The 19,540-nt window shown below is 45.4% G+C and overlaps 1 protein-coding gene across 4 annotated transcripts in view; it reads right to left on the bottom strand.

The window, feature by feature from the left end:
* The window catches only part of SNX29 (sorting nexin 29), a 589,908-nt gene that overhangs the window by 73,017 nt on the left and 497,351 nt on the right, over positions 1-19,540 (bottom strand). For all 4 annotated transcript variants that reach the window (XM_017540017.2, XM_037742524.1, XM_017540015.2 and 1 more), the window contains one exon: positions 14,283-14,423. In XM_017540017.2, coding sequence (XP_017395506.1) covers positions 14,283-14,423 — 141 coding nt within the window. The remainder of the gene's footprint in view (positions 1-14,282; positions 14,424-19,540) is intronic.

The raw sequence follows: 19,540 nt of genomic DNA, 5'->3' as shown, positions 1-19,540 counted from the left end.
AAAGTTCCAAGGAGGTGGCTGCGCTGAACGCAGTTGTGAGCAGTAGAGAAGATGGGCTCTCCAGCAAGTGAGATTGGGCCCTGTACTGCCAGGACACTTAAAGCTTGCTGGACCCCGTTTTGGAGAGAGGAGCTTTGGAGCGGGTTGATTCTGGATCCATGCGAAAGAATGCAATCTGGGGTCCAACGTTCCTTCATGCCAATACCCATGAATCCACCCTTCACTGACCCAAGAGGCCATGCCTGTCTCTCAGTGTGTAGAGTCTGGGGAACTGCTCCCCAAGAAAACAAGTCCAGCAAGGAAGGAAATACTTAAGCCTGTGCACAGAAGCTTTGGGGGCTGCGAGGGGAACAGTGGCCAGGCATGCAGGAGGCAAAGGGAGGATGGAGAGATATCGGGTGCTAGTGTGAATGGAGCCAGGGTTCCTGCTCCGACAGGGGGACAGCAAGAGTTCGTTGTTGTTGCTGTTGAGACAGGATCTCACTATGCTGCCCAGACTGGCCTTGAACTCTGGGCCTCAAGGGATGTTGCCACCTAAGCCTCGAAAAGTACTGGGATTATAGGTGTGAGCCTCCAAGCCGGGCAAGAGCTCTATCTTTGTAAAGACAAAGGATGGCAACCAGAAAACATAAAGGGAACCTAGAAACCAGTAAGAAAAATACTCCAGAAGAAAAACAGCCAAAGGACACACAAAAGCCAGAGAGGGAAGAGGAAATCCAAATGGCTAAAAATCATGAACAGATCATCAGCCTTGTCAGGAACTGGGAAAACGTGAATTAAAAACAAAATGAGGGCCAGGCGTGGTGGCTCGTGCCTGTAATCCCAGCACTTTGGGAGGCCAAGGTGGGTGGATCACCTGAGTTCAGGAGTTCGAGACCAGCTGGCCAACATGGTAAAACTCTGTCTCTACTAAAAATACAAAAATTAGCCTGGTGTGGTGGCATGTGTCTATAGTTCCAACTACTTGGGAGGCTGAGATAGGAGAATTGCTTGAACCAAGAGGTAGAGAGGCAGTGAGCCAAGATAGTGCCACTGCACTCCAGTCTGGGCAAGAGTGAGGCCCTGTCTCAAAAAAAAAAAAAAAAGAAAAAAGAAAAAAGATGAGACATTATGTTGTACCCATTGTGTTGGTGAGATAGAAATAAATTTTAAGTTGAGCAAAGCCAGCTGTTGTTGAGAATGTGAAACAAAGGGAATTCTCACCCAACTGGTTGAAAGTGACTCTGGTGCTGCCATCACGGACAACAGTTTGGCAAGAGATAGGCAAGTTGATAACAAGCATAGCCTATGAGCCACCAACTTCATTCATGGGAATACAACCTGGAGAGACCGAGTCTCAAACATGTATATCAAGACATGTATACAAGGATGCTAATGCAACAGTGACCGAACAGGGAAAAACTGCCAACAACCTAAATGTCCATCAAAGAGAGAGTACATAAATACAACACTGAGGAGTCATACTACAGACTATCGATAAGTGTGGCAGCTAATGTATTAGAATGCCCTGCATCTAAATGAGTAAATCTCAAAATATGTGACATTGGCAAAGAACAGTAGTTGTGAAAGACTACATAAAGAATATCACCACCAATGTGAAGCAGTAAAAAGAAAACCCTCTCATAATCATATGTAATGTAAGGACACAGAACGATTCTACAGAGTGCTTCCCTTCTGGGAGAAAAGGTGCAAAGAGAGTTCAGCTGTATTTATAGTGTTTAATTTCGAAATGTTAACATTTATTAAATCTGGATGGTGATACGTGTGTGTTCGTTACGTTTTCCTGTGAATTCTGGGGTACATCTGAAACATTTCACAATAATTTTTTAGGAGCTTGGAAGCAAATCTGATAAAATGTGAACAGCTGTTAATTTTGTGTGGTGGGAATACAGGTGCCTGGTATCCTATTCTTTGTATTCTTTTTCCCTTTCTTTAAAAAATCATGACCATACGGTCACCTTGGGACAGTGTTTGGCAGCATCCACTACAGTGGAGTATAAACATACCCTGTGACCAGCAGGTCTATTCCAAAAGATTCCATCCCACAGAAATCAGGGCTCGAATCCAGCAGAAGACATATGTAAGAATTGTTAATTACACCACTATTTGTAACTGAGCCAGACCAGAAACCCTCAAACTATCCACCGATAATAAAAGATAAATTGTGGTGTATTCACACAAAGGAGTATTACAGAACAAGGGAAAAGAACTAACAATTGCTACTTGTAACAACATGGATGAAGCTCACAAATGCGATGCTGAGAGAAAGAAGCCAGACACAAAGGAATACCTACAATATGATCCCCTTTATGCAAAGCTCTAACACAGGCAAAAGCACTCTGTGGTATCAGAAAGTAGCACGGCGGCCCCTTAACAAGAGGTAGCTCTGGAGTTCTGATATCGGTCTATTTCTTCGTCAATTGTTGTTTTCCTAGGTGTGTTCACTTTGTGAAGATCCATCAAACTGTACCTTAAGATTGAAGGTATGCTATATCTCAACTTAAGAAATAGCCCAAAAAGGCCTGGCATGGTGGCTTATGACTGTAATCCCAGGACTTTGGGAAGCTGAGGTGGGCAAATCACTTGAGGCCAGGAGTTTGAGACCATCCTGGCCAACATGGTGAAACTTCACCTCTACTGAAAATACATAAACTAGGCATGAATGGTGGTGCATGCCTGTAGTCCCAGCTACTCAGGATACTGAGGCACAAGAATTTCTTGAACCCAGGAGGTAGAGGTTGCAGTGAGCCAAGATCTCACTACTGTACTCCAGCCAGAGTGAGATGCTAGCTCAAAAAAAAAAAAAGCTGAAACCCATAACATACTATGACGAGAAGCAGAGAACTGAAGAGGGGGAAGAAGAAGAGAGAATGAAAGGAAGAAAAAGCAAGCATGCCTATGTCTGAGTTGTCACCAATCCCAAAAGAAAGGAAATCAAATGAGTGAGTCCTCCCTGCAGACAAGGCAACTGAGGGCTAAGGACACACTGCACCATGTCAAACAGTTGGCTGGCATGAGCTTGCTCACTCTTCACGAGTGCCCATGCTGTCAGTGTGCTTACCACCATGTGACAGCTGAGTGGCACAGAGGCTGAGGTCTTGCCCAGGTTCACACAGCCAGTGAGGGCGGTGACAGCATCTGGATCCACAGCCCAAACTCTTTCCCTCCGTATTGCATGGTTTCTAAAGATGCAACTGGCCCACGACACTGAAGAGAAGGACGACAGAAAGGGAGAGGCTTCCTCCAGCCTCAGGTTGTGAACTCCAAAAAGGTGGCTTCAGGAAATAACCACTTAGTGGCAACTAGAGAGGCTGAAATGTTGGTTTTTTTCCCAGCATGCTAGAGATGAGCCAAGATTGTAATACACAGTTCTCAATTTGTTTTTCTTTTTCTTTTTGTTTTTCTGCTGCTTGAAGTTCTCAAATATTAACAGGAATATTGAAGGGCAAGGTAGTAATTATTCTCCAACTATTCGACAAGAGGGTAAGAGCCAAGAAATACTCTTCTAAGTTGTGATTTTAATCAGTTGTCCAAAAAATGTGAGGAACAAAAGCAGATAGAATGTGAGTTAAGTCTTTTCAGAAGGCTTTTAGAGCTGGAAGGAGAGATTAAATAATGATATACAAGTAAACTCACAGACCCAGAAATATTTTGGCCACTGTTTAATGCCCAGCAGAGTCAAGGTATCTTATAATTCACATCAATCACAAAATCCAAAGGGTCCTCAAACTCAGCCTGAAATGAGTGAAGTGGGGGAAGCTGGCCAATTCTGGTAGGCTCACTGGGAAGATCAGACCCCAGAAGCGTCCAACAAATCTTTTTCTGTCACCAGGAACAACTAATGCAGAGTTTTCATGGAAACCCCGGCAAATATTAGCTGGTCAATGTCCAGCGGGCAGGTGAGACGGTGCCACATGGGGACTGAGCATCCATGAACGACCATAATGACAGAGTCCTGGAAGTGAAGGGAAGCAGGACCAGGGAGAAAGGAAATTAATGACCCAACAAAACCGGTGCTGCACTGTGACTTCTACACAGCTTCAGTTCGTTATTCAACAAACACATTCGACTCTGTACCCAGCACCATGATAGATCCTAAGACGACAAAGACTCAAGTAAGACCAGGCTCTGCCCTCTAATTCTATGGTATAATGGGTGGGAGGACAAGGGGACTGCAGGAAGAAAGAAACTGTCAACCAGGCAACCCTGATGTGGGGGAGTATGAGAAATGACCACGGGGAGGGACAGCTCATTTTTGAAGTTGGGAAAGACTTGCTGGTAGAGGGATTAAGGCCTCAGCGGAGGGTGGGACCAGCAAGTTCTATGACTTGAGACCACCAAGAGGAGTCTCTTGAATTCAGCTTGTCTGTGTGCATTACCTAGAAAATACACAGGATGGGAACACAACAACAAATATGCTTTCAAGTTGCTGACTGTGGATTGTTTGTTTATAAATGACCTTTGTTTTTTTACTGGATTTTAATTTGATATTATAGAAAAGTCCTCCCAAGAAACCCCACTTATTAAACGCATATATACCGATGCATAGGCCTCCACATACACATTCTGGGTCTGAGGCTCACCAAGCTCTCTCTCCTGAGATGCATTTTCTGGCAAGATGACGTTAGTGGTTGCTCTCCTGGAAAATATCTTAAGAGGCTTTCACTGTATTAAAGAGAAACAGGAATGTGTGATGTACAATGAGCCCAATTTCTCTCCTCCTCTCAATTAATACATTAAGTATTAGGACTGTTTACACGGTGGTTGGTGGAGTGTCAAATGAGACACAGCCTTGAGTTTATGGCTTCATTCACTCAGAGCTGCTCTTCGCTCCCAAATTTCTCTGTGGAGCCCCAGCAGTTGTGGGAGATGGTGTGAGAGCAGTCTGCGTCTCTGCTGTGAGCCGGTAGGGGAGTCCCATTATCTTCTGAATTGTCTTCAGGTGACAAACTTTCTAGCTGAAACCTGTAGTAGGTGGCTTTCTGCATCGCCAGCTCCCAGATTTGAGCACGGACTTGTGGGGCTTGCTTTTCCACTGAGGGCAGGGTGGTACGGCGACATTTGCAGAGTTCAGCTCAATTCCTGGCTCCGGTGCTTACAAGTTATGGGAGCTTGGGCAGGATGCTTATTGCCCCTAAGCCCCAGTTTCCTCATCTATAAAACACTTTATATGGAGCCCAATCAGAAGTGCATGATGAGAAAATGAATGTAAAGTTCCCGCTGTGCGTGGCCAGCCTGGTCTATGGTGGCTGGTGTAAGTTGACACGGAAACGCTGGGTTTGAGGTTTCCGGTGGAGTCGTCCATGTTGGGCTCATCCACTGCACAGGCTCAGGGTCCCAGCATCACTGGTGATGGGAACGTGCTTGTGCGTCTGCCCACTCCATTTCACTACCAGCCCTATGTCCCTTACCCAACAAACCTGAACAGGGATCTTACCATGTGCACTTTACAGATGTAACCACCTTCAAAACTGATAAAAACAATACCAGAAGTGGCGTAAGTCTTCCTGGTATATAAAAAAAGGAGAAACGAGCACAGAGAGGTCAAATAATGTGCCCGAGGCCACACAGGTAGTGCAGTCTTAAGGATCTTTCTCTTTCTTTTTTTCCTTTGACTCTCGGTGCTTATCACAGCCTCTTATGTACGGAGTTGGTAAAGTCCCATTGAAAGAACAAATGCATAAATGAATGAACAAATGAATAACTGTCTCCTCACAAGTTTCCCAGGAAAGTTCTTACAAGCCTGTGGATAAACTATGAGGGCAGCACTGCCAACTCTACAAATGGCTTCTAAGTGAGGGTGGAGCGGAGGGTGTGGGCAGAGAGAGGCCATGAAAGCCCCGCCTCACCTACTCCCTGCTCTCCACAGCACCAAGGTTGAGGAGTTGACTTAGGGAGTTAAGGTGAACATCCACCAAATGGGCAATGGTTGACTGATTCTGCCCATCCAGCCTCCAAGGTCCTCTGCAGCTTGCCTTCTCGTGGGATAGGCTGTGCTTACAGAGGCTGAAGGCCAGGACCCTGCAGTCCACCTGTCTGGGCCCAGATATCATCCTTGATGCTGACAAGTGAGGAGGCCCAGGCAAGTCACTTCACGTCCCTGCGCCTCTGCTGCCCCATTTGTAAAGCGGGCTAACAGTAAGAGTTCTCTATCAAGGGCAAAGAATAATGAAGAAGAGGTATACAGTAAGCAAGATGAGGCCCACCATCTCCCCAAGTGTCTATGCCTCCATCCCTGGAACCTGTGAATATGTTACTATACAGGGGTCGTTGCAGAGGAGATGAAATGAAGGACCCTGAGATGGAGAGATTACCCTGGATAATCAGGGTGGGCCCAATCTAATCATATTCCTTAGAAGCAGGGAACCTTTCCCTGCTGTGGTCAGGGGAAGATCTGACAAGAGAAGAATGGTGGGAGAGAGGTAACATGGAAGATGGAGGAAGGGGCCATGAGCCAAGAAACGCAGGCGGCCTCTAAGCTCGAAAACGCCAGGAGAAGGATTCTCCCCTGGAGTCTCTAGAAAGAAATGCACCCTCACTGATGCTTTGATTTTGACCTGGTGAGGCTCCTCTGGAACTTCTGACCTCCTGAACTGTATGAGAACAAATGTGTGCTATTGTAAGCCACAGGAAACTGATATGGGATGTACAGAAAGAAAGGACGCCTTGCATTGATTCTGCTGGCTCATCTGCTCCCTCTCCTAGTTTTCTGGCTGGGAGCCCTATGGCCTCTCCAGCATTTTGCCTCCTGCAGGAAGCCTTCTCTGCTTCTCTCTCCTCTGTATGAAGATTGCATCAGGGTCCCTGTAGCTCACATGGCTCCTCTGTGAGGACTCATTGACTTGTTATCTTCCCTACAAGACTGCCAGCTTCATAAGGACAGGGACTGAACCTTAATTTGCCTCCGTTGCCCCAACGCCCAGCATGACACCCCTGCACTCTGCACACATCTGGCTCTGGTTCCTGCGTGAGGTCCACTCGCACCCCTCTGTGTGCCCACCCTGCTGTCTCCACGGCTGCGTTTCCAATGCCACCTCCCAAGAAGCTCCCACATCTCAGCTAGTACCAGTCGGTTCCTCTACCACACATGGGTGTATGTGTTTTTAATGAGGATTTTAATGCACAATTTCTCCAGCAAGTTGAATTATCTGTGGCTCCAGGGAAAGTGATCTGCCTTGCCTTAATGCCAAATGAACTTTTGGAGACGGAATCTATTACCCTAAGAAGGAATGACAGTCTCTCCGTTCTCATTTGCTCCCTGAGCCATAATGAAGACTTTAGTAACATCATCAAAAACAAGTCCTTTACCTAAGCCCTCAAGCTGCCAAAGCCCATTTGGAAGGAATCTCACCGGTCAACTCCCTCAGACCATTAGAGAGCCATCTTTCCTGTCTCCAAAAGCCTGCTTGGTCTCCCGACTACTCTGCCAAAAATATTCAGCCAAACACAGGGTGAGAACAACCTCCCGAGTCACCTTGAAAGCTTCTGTACTCACTTTTGGAATTGAGATTTTTTTGAATGTGTGCCAACACCCAGCAAAGCGAAGAAGAAAATAAAAGGGAAGCTCTTCCACTGATTTTATGTTCATTTGCTCATTAATTTAGGCCGTATCTTGGTATGTCAGGTGCTATTCTAGGAGCTGGGGACAGAGCAGTGAACAGAAACAGACTCCGGCCCTGGTTCATGAGCCTCCATGCTGGTGCAGAGAAAGGTAATACTGAAGAGCATGAAAAAGTCATTTCCATCAATAGTATATACTGGGAAGAAAATTAAAGCAGAGGAAAGGGCCAAAGAGTGACTGAGGGCAGCATGAGTGAGGAATGTCAGGAAAGGCCTCTGTCCTAGGAGGGCCAATCTGAACTGAGACCTGATGAATGCAAGGAGCCATCCATGCAGAAATCTCGGAACGGCCATTCCAGACACAGGGCATGACAGGTGCAAAGGCCCTGAGGTAAGGACCGTGTGGATGTCTTAGGACATCACTGTGGCTGAGTGGACAGGGTGGGGGCAGGGCACGAGATGAGGTTGGAGCGGGAGGTGAGGGAGCCGCCAGGAGATACCTCTCAGGCCACAGTAAAGAGTCCCCATTGTACATGCTAGGGGTATCACTGGAGGGTCTTCATCTGCAGTTGACACAATCAGATTTATATTGTATAAACCTCACTCTGGTTGAAGTGTGGAAAATAGGCTACAGAGGGGCAAAAGAGAAAAAGGCCAGCCACTGCAGGTGTCCACACTGTGGTGACAGTGGCTTGGATTTAGAATAATCTACATATGGGCCAGGTGCAGTGGTTCATGTCTGTAACTCCAGCACTTTGGAAGGTTGAGGTGGAAGGATGGCTGGAGCCGGGGAATTAGAGGCTGCAAGAGAGCCATGATCACACCATTACACTCCAGTCTGGGTGACAGAGAGAGACCCTGTCTCAAAGGAAAAAAAGAGAGAGTAACTTAAGCAGGGATACAGGAAACAAGTGAACTGCGACTATTTTGAAAGTGGAGCCCAAGGGACGGGCATGTCAGTTTTGGATGGGTGAAGCATGCTCTTACTGTCTCAGTCCTGCTGAATAATGTCCATTCAACAGGAGCATCAACCCCAGCTTGCGTCATGAGACCTGGTCATTCACATTCTGGAGTGGACTCCTTTGCTCCCTGGACATTAGGCACAGCCGAGAATCTTGCCCTGGCCAATGAAATACAAGTGGAATCGCCATGTATCACTTTCGGGCAGCAGCTTTAGAAGCCATCGCCTGACTCGCCCCTACTCCTTGTTCCTATTGCCACGCACATGCAGATGGGGCCTCCAGCAGCCTGTACCCCACCACTGTGATAATCAGAGCCCCCCGGCCAACCCACAATGGACAGAGAATGTGAGCCAAAGAGAAACCTTTGTTGGCTTAAGTCACCAAGTTCTTGGAGTTGTTACCTTGGCCTAAACAAGCCCCACACCTGTAATATATAAAAGTTAATGGTCGGGCACGGTGGTTCACACCTATAATCTCAGCATTTTGGGAGGTCGAGGGGGGCAAATCACCTGAGGACATGAGTTCAAGACCAGGCTGGCCAACATGGTAAAATGCTGTCTCTACAAAAAATTACAAAACTTAGCCAGGCATGATGGTAGGTGCCTGTAACCCCAGCTACTGAGGAAACTGAGGCAGGAGAATTGCTTGAATCCGGGAATGGCAGGTTGCTGTGAGTCAAGATCGCACCATTGCACTCCAGCCTGGATGACAGAGCGAGACTCTGTCTCCAAAAAAAGAAAAAAAAGTTATAAATAACTTCAATATGTACCTATCATGGCTTGACTCAGCTATGAAAGAATAAACTTCATTGAGTGTTGAGCTGATATTCAGGCCAACTATTTCAATATGATTTGAACTTGATACAGTACATGAAGGCATGGATACCTCCAGAGAAAGCTCTGGGTATCCTGTGAACGTACAATTACACACATGCATGGCATATTAAGGCAACAGATTCTTTGGTAAAGGCAAATGTTGGGTCCATACACTATACAATATGCCTGTTTTGTCAATTAAAAAAGATTCAAATTGGGATTAAGAGCACTTTCAATTATAAAACTGTCAAGACAGTCAGCAATCATGACCTTGCGGGGGAAATACATAGAAATACAAGCTAGAAGAATACTCACCTGACAAGTGAGACAAGACTAAACTATGATTATTATTTCCTTGAATAACATCTAGGTCTATGGATTCTGCAGTGAACCATTTAATGGGTTCAAGGCTTAAGGGAAACAAGGCATGCAAAATTCAATCAACCCTGGCTGGGCACAGTGACTCATGCCTGTAACCCCAGCACTTTGGGTGGCTGAAGTGGGAGGATCTCTTGAGCCCAGGAGTTTGAAACCAGCCTGGCCAACATGGTGAAACCCTGTCTCTGCAAAAAAAAAAAAAAAAACTGTAAATATTAGCTGGGCGTGGTGGTGTGTGCCTGTGGTCCCAGCTACTTGGGAGGCTGAAGCAAGAGGGTCGCTCGAACCCAGGAGTTTGAGGCTGCAGTGAGCTACAATTGCACCACAGAACTCTGGCCTGGGTGACAGAGCAAGACCCTCTCTCAAAAAAAACAAAAAAAAGAAAAAAAGAAAAAAATGCAGTCAAGTCAAAGACGTCTTGTCTGGATGTGTACCATAATGGTCCAAGCAGACATGTGAGCTATCCTTGAAGTAACCCAATCAAAGAAAGGATTATAATGTGGCGGATTTTTCTGGACCAATTCAGAATCAATGCACTCCAGAAATTTTTTCCCTTGTGATAGTAAAGCAGGTATCCTGAGCTATTAGGCTCCGTTGGGGCCAGCATAAGCTTGGTCTTGAACTGAATCCACCTATGGCCTCTGTTGGGTGTTGAAGGTTCTGCATCTTGACTCAATCCTCCCTTGGAAATTGGAAGAATCCCTCAGCTCTGTCCCTGAGCAGCAGCTAAGGGGGATTTAAGGGAAGTGGGTATGTCCTAGCCAAATGCAGAGAAAAAGAAAGAAGCAATCAAAGGACAATTGCAGGGCCAGGCATGGCCTCTCCTTTGGGAGGCCGAGGCAGGAGGATCACTTGCGATCAGGACTTTGAGACCAGCCCTGGCCAACATGGAAAACCCCTATCTTTACCAAAAATACAAAAATTAGCTGGGTGTGGTGGTGGGCGCCTGTAGTCCCAGCTACTTGGGAGGGTGAGGCAGGAGAATTGCTTGAACCCAGGAAGCGGAGGCTGCAATGAGCTAAGATCTCACCACTGCACTCCAGACTGGGCCACAGAGCAAGATTAGGTATCGGGGAAAAAAAAGGACAATCACAGTTCAACCAGCTAATTAAAAGTTAATTAAAAATAAAAAAGGCAGCACAGGGTAGAAATGGGGCTGTGGCCCCAAAACTGCTCATGACCTGAGTGGTCAGATCCACCCCCGCTGCCAGGAGCAGGACCATAAATCTGGTTAAGAATCAGCCTGTGTACCTGTATAGTTGGTCATTACTGGGCCAGGCCCACTAAGATGGTGTCTTTTATTCTCAGGCTTGTTTATTTGCAAATAGGATTATGTTGGGGGGAAAGAAAGCATGTTGTTTGGCTGACACAGTCTTCAGAGGGAAAAGGTCTGCTGCTGCGAAGAGCCAGCCTCGGGATTAGCAGGGACTGATTGTCTCTCTAGCCTGGGGAGTAGGGTGGAGAGCAGGAAGTAGACCCAGTTCCCTGCTCCAGAAGCAGACACTGCAGTGAGCAGAGATTGCATCACTGCACTCCAGCCTGGGCGACAAAGTGAGACTCTATCTCAAAAAATAAATAAATAAATAACAACAACAGAAAAAGCCAGTTTACTCCTCCAGCACAGGAGAGACCCAGGATGGCTCCATGCTCTCTTTCTATGGGACGCAACCCCAGAAAAACCCTCCTGCTCCTCAGGGCTCAGCCTCATCTCATTCAGCCTGACCCTTGTACTCCAGTGTTCTCAGGACTGGTGAGATTTATTTTGCCTTAAGTTTTGTGTAACTGGGGGGCCTGAGGAGGGAGGAGGTGGGAAGGGAGTTGTTTGAGGCTGCAGAGAAAGCATGGAATAATGTGTAATATGTGGTGGGTGCAAAAATGGCCCCCACAGACGCCCACACCCAAATCCCCAGAGCCTCACATGACCAGAGGGACTCAACAGATGTGATCAAGTAAGGATATTGAGACAAAACGTGGGGCCCGGGATTATTTAGGATGATCTGAGTGAGCCCAATGTGATCACAGGGGAATTCTAAGAGGAAGAGGGTCACAACCAGAGAAGAATGTGACTATGAGGATGGAAGCAGAGGTCTGAGTGATGTCTTGGAACACAGACGGCCATAAGGCAAAAATGCAGGTGGTCTTGAGAAGCTGAAAAAGCAAGGAACGGACTCGCTCCTGGGCTCCAGAAGGAAGAGCCCTAGCTGACGCCTTGCTTTTAGCTGGCGTCACTGATTTTGGACTTCTGACCTCTGGAATTCTAAGACAATAAATTTGTGTTGTTTTAGTTCCCTACCTTTGTAGTGATTTGTGACAGCAGCAAGAGGAAACTAACACAGCAAGAGTTCACTTAACGTTGTTGACAGGTTCTTGCAAACTATGACTTTAAGCTAAAAACAGTACTGTATGCCCTGGGAACTGAACTCTTGTTTATATCCATTTGTCCATGGTAAAGTTCGTTTCATAACACGTCATTTGCTTAAAGTTGCAGTTCCCAAGCAGCCCCGGACAATGTTAAGTCAGGACTCACTGTACACAAGGTAAGACTTTTCCCATCCGAATTCCCTCATTTCCACCTTGTGCTACCACAGCATTCCCTTAGCACAAAACACAGACAGTATCAGCCCAGAAGCTGTCACCGGAAGGGCTGTGCCAGGACTGCGTTTCTTGGATGTAACAATGTCTTATAACGATAATACACTGGTTAGTAGCAAGTTCTTTTATGACATTTTAAGACATTCCGAATGAGTCCCAAGATTTGTACGAGCCTACGGGTCATTAGATCAAATCAGTATACAATTGTTTCCCCTTTTCAAAAGAATTCTTGTACTTCTCACTATGAACAAGTATAGAGTTTCTGTCTGCTGTGTCTGGGGATTCAGCTTTACTTTTCCTCAACAGAAAAATAAGGACAAATATATTCTGGGCCTGGGATAAACATGCTTTGCAACTGTTTACATTTAAACTGAGCAGACCTTGAAGTGATCAGATTTCAATCTGTTTTATACACAGAAATCTACACACATGTAAATGTAAGGGTCGGTAATAGTACATGTCTCTGTGAAGTTCCCAAGTGCCAGGAGTGGGTTATAGAAACTCTTGCTCTGTGTTTCTGTGATAAAAGTCAAAAGTCAAAGGTACCTAGCAAGGTACCTCCTGAAGATAGAAATTAGGGATTCATGCCATATAGCATCTGCCATGTGGCTTTGTCAAAAGATAGAACGGCAGTCCTCACACTTCCTCATGAACAGCATCACCTAGAGGGCTCATTAAACCCAGACTGCTGGGTGTCAGCCTCACAGCTTGTGAATCAGGAAGTCTAGGGTCAGGCCAAGAATGTGCATTTCTAACCAGTTCCCAGGGCTGCTGCTGCTGCTGGCTGGCTGGAGCCACACTTTGAGAATGACTATGGTAGAGAGATCACACTCAATACAACACCCGATGTCTTACATGTCCTAGGAAAGGTCATGGCTCCACCTCCTCTGATTGGACTGCCCCTGCCAAGCTATCAAACATACACTGAAATTGATGAAGTTCCCCTGTCTCCTTCTTGATTCTAAGCCAAGGGTTCTCCAGTTTGGCCGCGGAGTGCAATCGCTTAGAGAACTATTTAACTCCTCAATGTCCAGGCCTCACTACAGATCAGTTAAATCAGAATGGGGATGGAGATGGGACACAGGGAGCCCTCAGTGGTTTTCAAAGTGCGGCCATGACAGAGAACTGCTTCCCTAAGCAAACATGAGGAGTGACATAATGATGCCACCTAGCTGAAGCTGACCATGTGACAGGGCTCCAAGCCAGGTCTAGACCCAGGCCTGTCTTCTCCAGGGCTAGACCCAGCCCCTTGCACAATGACACACAATTGGTGCTCAATTAATGACTGCTGAGTGAATAATACTAATCAACCAGTGAGCTTGCAGAGGACTAGCCCGTCCTTCCTCAAGGATGCCCAGATGAATACACAGAAACAAACTGGGTATTCATAAATCATTGCACTTATGAGACGAGTAACCACATAACAACAACAGCAACAACAACAAACTCCTCTGAGAAAGTTATGCACCACAGTCACAAGTCAAAGTGAACACCAGGACAACTATGGGTGAAAACTAGAAGAGCATTTTTTGGTCTAGAACACGGGTTGGCAAACTAACCTACAGGCCAAATCCAGCTGCTATCTATCCTTAAAAATAAAATGTTACTGGCACACAGCCAAGCTTATTTGTATCCATACTGTCTATGGTTGCTTACACAGAACCCCAGCAAAGGTGAGTATTTGCCACTGAATTGGTAGTTCCCAAAGCCAAAAATACTTACTCTCTGGCCCTTTAAAGAAACAATTTTCCAATTTTCACCATAAAGACATAACAGAACATACACACACACAACGTAATGGTGACTGTCTTTAGGTGGTGGAATTATGAGTGGCTATTCCTTTTTTCTATTTGTGCTTATATCTGCCAACTTTTCTTTAAGGAGCCTGTTTTTAAGTACTAGACTAAAGAAGAAGAATGAATAATCTGTTTTAACGCAAGCAGTGACAAGCAAGTTTCCTGGCGTGGAGCGGTACCTTGTTTCCGATGGCCTTTTTGGGTGGGAAGTTGTAGGCTCTCACTTGAGGGTACTTGTTCTGTAACTTGTGGTGCAAACTCCTCAACTCTGTATACCGCCGATAGATGTTCCATTCGTCGTCTTTTATCCGGATGTAGACCTGTCAAGAAAGAGACAGAAAATGTACATTTCTCTTAAAACCCTTATCATAAAGCAGTAGGATTTCAGCAATGCTTTCCCCATGAAAACCAACTCCGGCAGGAGTCACGTCTGTGTTACACACCACTGGACGCCCAGGTCCTGGCATAGAGGACTCACTGGTGCTGGCTAAACAGATGGGTACAGGAAAGAATGACTGAATCAGGCAAGTTATGGGCACAACATACTGTATGCTGTTTTCCCAACGTCAACAGATCCACAGCCCAATTAATTGCAGAGAGGCATTTTTCATGTTTCTGTCATGTGTACTGCAGCATTAACAGCTTGCTGGTGACAGGCGAGTCAGCCTTTCTGGCCTCTTGTTTCCTCATCTGTGAAATGGAGCTCAGAGCAGTGCCTCGCTCTGAAGGTGGTTTGGAGAGCAATGTGGTGGTGCGTGGGATCGCACTGACCACCACACAGACAGGGAAGAATTCAGTTTCAGAAAGGAGGGAGGGGGCCAGACCAAGATCTGCCCCACTAGACAGAATGCCACAGCCAGATGGGATAAGTGTAACTGGGACACCGGATTTCCTTATTTTAATGAAGTTATTACTCCTCGGAGAGTACTCTGGGGATACAAAATGTGAGGGCTGTTTCATCAGCTTTTTGCAGGCCTTAGCACCTCCCAAGGGCAAGTAGCAACTTCATCACAAGGAAAAACAGAGAAGCAGGAGACAGATCAATCCACTTTTTAAAATTACCTGAGTTAAGAACAGCCCATAGAGAAAAGTCCCCAAGGATAAAGGGCTATTGTAATTTATACTCCATGAATGTCAATACACATCTTTAAAACCTCTATGACCATGAAAAGTAGGCATCTCTAATGTGATAAATTCTGCCTCTACATGAAAGCCACTCATCAACCCCAAACACAGACATTATGTGTCTGTACTCTAGTACAGCTACCAAAGAACGTCTCACATTATTCTGTAAACAGGAAGAAGGATCAGAGACTAAAACCAAATTTCAATTAATGAATGGATACATGATGTCAATGGAGTTAGAGGGAGAAACAGAATGCCTATCAAGTTTACAGAAGCCCCAGGGTATCTGATGACCTTAGGAGCAATGGTGTAATCCCATTATTGCGGATGTCACACCACTACACCTATAATCAGATCAGTTACTCCAGGCTTTTTCAACAAACAAGAAATATTAATCTCTAATTTGTTCAAGCTAACGTTTTAGGGGTCTTTGAGCAGCTGAATGCAACTCTCATCCTATACATCTTTTCTCTCTCTCTCTTTTCTCTCTCTGTCTCTCTCTCTTCTCTCTCTCTCTCTCTCCTTGGAGAAATGTCTCTTCATGTCCTTTACACATTTTTTTTATTTTTTATTTTTTTTGAGATAGTCTCACTCTGTTGCCCAGGCTAGGGTGCAGTGGCGCGATCTCAGCTCACTGCAACCTCCTCCCCGTAGGTTCAAGTGATTATCCTGCCTCAGCTTTGTGACTAGCTGGGACTACAGGTACCTACCACCACACCCAGCTAATTTTTTTGTATTCTTAGTAGAGACAGGGTTTGCCATGTTGGCCAGGCTGGTCTCGAACTCCTGGCCTCAGGTGATCCACCTGCCTTGGCTTCCCCAAGTGCTGGGATTACAGGTGTGACTCACTGCGCCTGGCTGTCATCCTATATATCTTGAATGAACTGTAACTCCTTGTGATATATTCTTATAAAAGTCCAAACATCCTATGGAGAGCAAGTTCAATCCCTTCTCTGATCATCATACATAACACTAACTGTCTAGATCAGGGTGGGCAAACTATAGCCCATGGGCCAAATTCAGCCACATTCATTTGTTTTGGTTGCTTCTGCAATATAAACAGTATCCCACTTAGGATGGTAACTGTCTTGCAATTTTTCAAGATTATAATGGTATGAAAGCCATAAGCATTGAGTAGAAACCACACTTCAAATTTTGACCTTTTTTCCAGGCTATTGATATGCAGTATGATATTTTACATGAGCTGTTCAACACTTTATTACAAAATAGGCTTTGTGTTAGATGCTTGTGCCTAACTGTAGGCGAATGTAAGTGTTCTGAATAGGTTTAAGGTAGACTTGGCTGAGCTATGATGTTCAGTAGGTGAAATGTATTAGATGCATTTTCAACTTACGATATTTTCAACTTACAATGGGCTTATCGGGATATAACCTCATCATAAGTCAAAGAATATCTGTATAGCAAAGTTAGGAAGCTGAAACAGACCATACAGCCTGCAAAGCTAAAAGTATTTCTTCTGGCCCTTTACAAAAAGAGCTTGAAAACCTCCTTAATCTAAATAACCAAGAAGTCATTATTGTTATTTTTCCACCAACATATCCAAGATCTGGTGTGGAGAGGGGCAGTCCTTTCCACATCTTACCAGCCACCAAGTCAGCTGCATTAACCACCTGAGGCCCAGGAATCCTTAATGCATCAAAGCTTCTCGAGTGATTCTGACAAGTAGGCAATTTCAGGAAGCCCTGATGTAACGTACAACTCACCTGTCAGACAAGCCATGCAGCCCTTCTGGCCATTCATTTCCTTGACTACGAAACGGAGCTCAGAGCAGCACCTCCCACCCAAGGCGATATGGAGAGAATTCAGGTATACAAACAGTGCAGCTACGCCCAGGATCACAGGGAACACCATACCGACGGGATGGAATTGGATGTGGGTTAGCAGTGAGTAGGCCAAGGTCAAGATCTGGACTTGCAACGATCAGCCCAACTGAACAAAGGTCAGATGCAGATGGGACCAGCACACACAGGTGCACAACTTGTTTATTTCAGCCAAGCAGAGAAAACACGAACACTGTTTCACCAGTCTTTTACAGGCCCTAGCACCTTCCAAGGATATACAGCAGCTCTAATATATCACAAGGGAAACCAGAGAAGTGGTAGAGAGATCAATGCCCTTTAAAAAATTATACAAGAACAGCCCACAGGGTAAAGCTTCCAATGATAAATGGCCATTGTAATTTGAATCAGCGAATATCAATATACATCTTTAAAACCTCTTTAACGTAACAATAAAAACAAGTCTCTCTCACGTGAGTGATAAATTCTGACTCTAGGTTTTGCAAGAGCCAACTGTTTTTGCTCCCTGGAGGCCTAAGTCTCTTCTTCTCCAACCACTCTCTCTCCGTCTTCCACATGGGCACCTCCTCTCCTCCCCATGCCCACCTTTCCCTGACACACACATGTGCGCTCCTGGTCCCTGACACACGCATGCGCACTCCGAGTTTGCATGTTTCATGCATAGGCCAGTGACTCCAAAATCTGTATCTCTAGTCTGGACCTCTATACAAACTCCAGAGCAGGACAGGATATCCCCTAGGTATCTAGAACTCATCAAGCCTAAATCCACGCCGAGGATTTGATCTGCCCACCTTTTATGTGTTGAGTCCTATCCCAGGCACTTCATGCATCTCACTGTTCATCCTCATGGTAATCTGCAATGCAGATGGTACGAACACCCCATTTTCAGATGAATAAATGGGCTCAGAGAGGTCCCATCACTTGCCCAGGATAGGTGGAGACATAAGGAATTTGAACCCATGGCTGCCTGCCCTCTGCCCTCTAACAGTTTCTATCACAGTGTTACTGGACAGGGGTTCTGATCCAGACCCCAAGACAAGGTTCTCCGATCTCGTGAAAGAAAGAATTCAGGGCGAGTCCAGAGTAAAGTGAAAACAAGTTTACTAGGAAAGTAAAGAAATAAAGAATGGCTACTCCATAGACAGAGTGGCCCCAAGGGCTGTTGCTTGCCCATTTTTATGGTTATTTCTTGATGATATGGTAAATAAGAGATGGATTACTCATGCCTCCCCTTTTAGACCACACACGGTAACTTCCTGGTGTTGCCATGGCATCTGCAAACTGTTATGGCACTGGTGGCAGTGTAGCACTGAGGATAACCAGAGGTCACTCTCATTGCCATCTTGGTTTTGGTGGATTTTGGCAGGCTACTTTACTGCAAGGCGTTTAATCAGCAAGGTCTTTATGACGTGGCTTTTGTGCCGACCTCCTATCTCATCCTGTGATGTGGAATGCCTAACCATCTGAAAATGTGGCCCAGGAGGTCTCAGCCTCATTTTACCCAGGCCCTATTCAAGATGGAGTTACTCTGGTTCAAACGCCTCTGACAACAGCACGCTGCTGCAGTGACAAAGAATCCTGAAGGCCCCAGGAACCCCAGGCTAGCAAATGTGGGTAGCTGGGACCAGGAACCCTTGCCTCGTTCCCCTGAAGCACAGGAACCTCTTTTCAGATTCTGTGTTCTCAGAATGGTCTCCTTGTACCAGACGTTCCAGTCTCACCTCATTTGTGCCTCTCCCTTTGGATCTAATTGAATCCAATCTAATGCCATTAAAATCACCCAGAATTACCCAAAAGGCTGATCCACAACAATGCTGTAAACATCAAAGTTAGAAAACTTTATCCGCAAATGAAGTTATCCTTGAATTCTATATACTCAACCAAATCATGGACTTATTTCACTGACGATTTCAAAGGGCTTACGCTCAAAATTGTTAGAGTTTTTTGTTTTGTTTGTTACTTTGAAAGGCTCTCCCCTCCAAATTACGTTTGATCAGCCCCAATTCCTTCTGTTTGAGCCATAAAGATAATAATTCCTCGGAGGGATAAAAAGAGTTGACCTCTTCTGACACAACAAAGTTCCCTTTTAAAACAAGCAATAAAAAAAACACTTTATGTCGAATCTGCTTGACTCAGCAAAAGAAAATTAAATAGGAGGGTAATATGTGTAATTGGACATCGGGGCAAACCTTCTCTTCTTCATTTTAAGAGGAAGCTCAAATCTGAAGGTTTATTTTCCACTGAGAAGAGTTACCCTCGCCATGTCTGTAATAACAGAAGAGGTAACGGGAGGTTTAGGGGAGAAAAAATGCAAAAACCTCAGTCTGTCAATGAACAGAATCCAGAACAAACTCTAGTACAAATAAGGTCTCAAGGAAACGCTTTCTTTTAGAAGATGAAGAATGTCTACCAGAGTGTTCCTATGAATCCTTCCTGGGCCCTCTCCTTTTTCTTTTTTTTTTTTTTCTTTTTAAATTTTTATTTATTTATTT

Source organism: Cebus imitator, unplaced genomic scaffold (genome assembly GCF_001604975.1).
Source record: "Cebus imitator isolate Cc_AM_T3 unplaced genomic scaffold, Cebus_imitator-1.0 Scaffold122, whole genome shotgun sequence".
NCBI classification, from domain to species: Eukaryota; Metazoa; Chordata; class Mammalia; order Primates; family Cebidae; genus Cebus; species Cebus imitator.
Note: the sequence above shows the minus strand (reverse complement) of the source record. Positions and strands in the feature narration are given on the sequence as shown.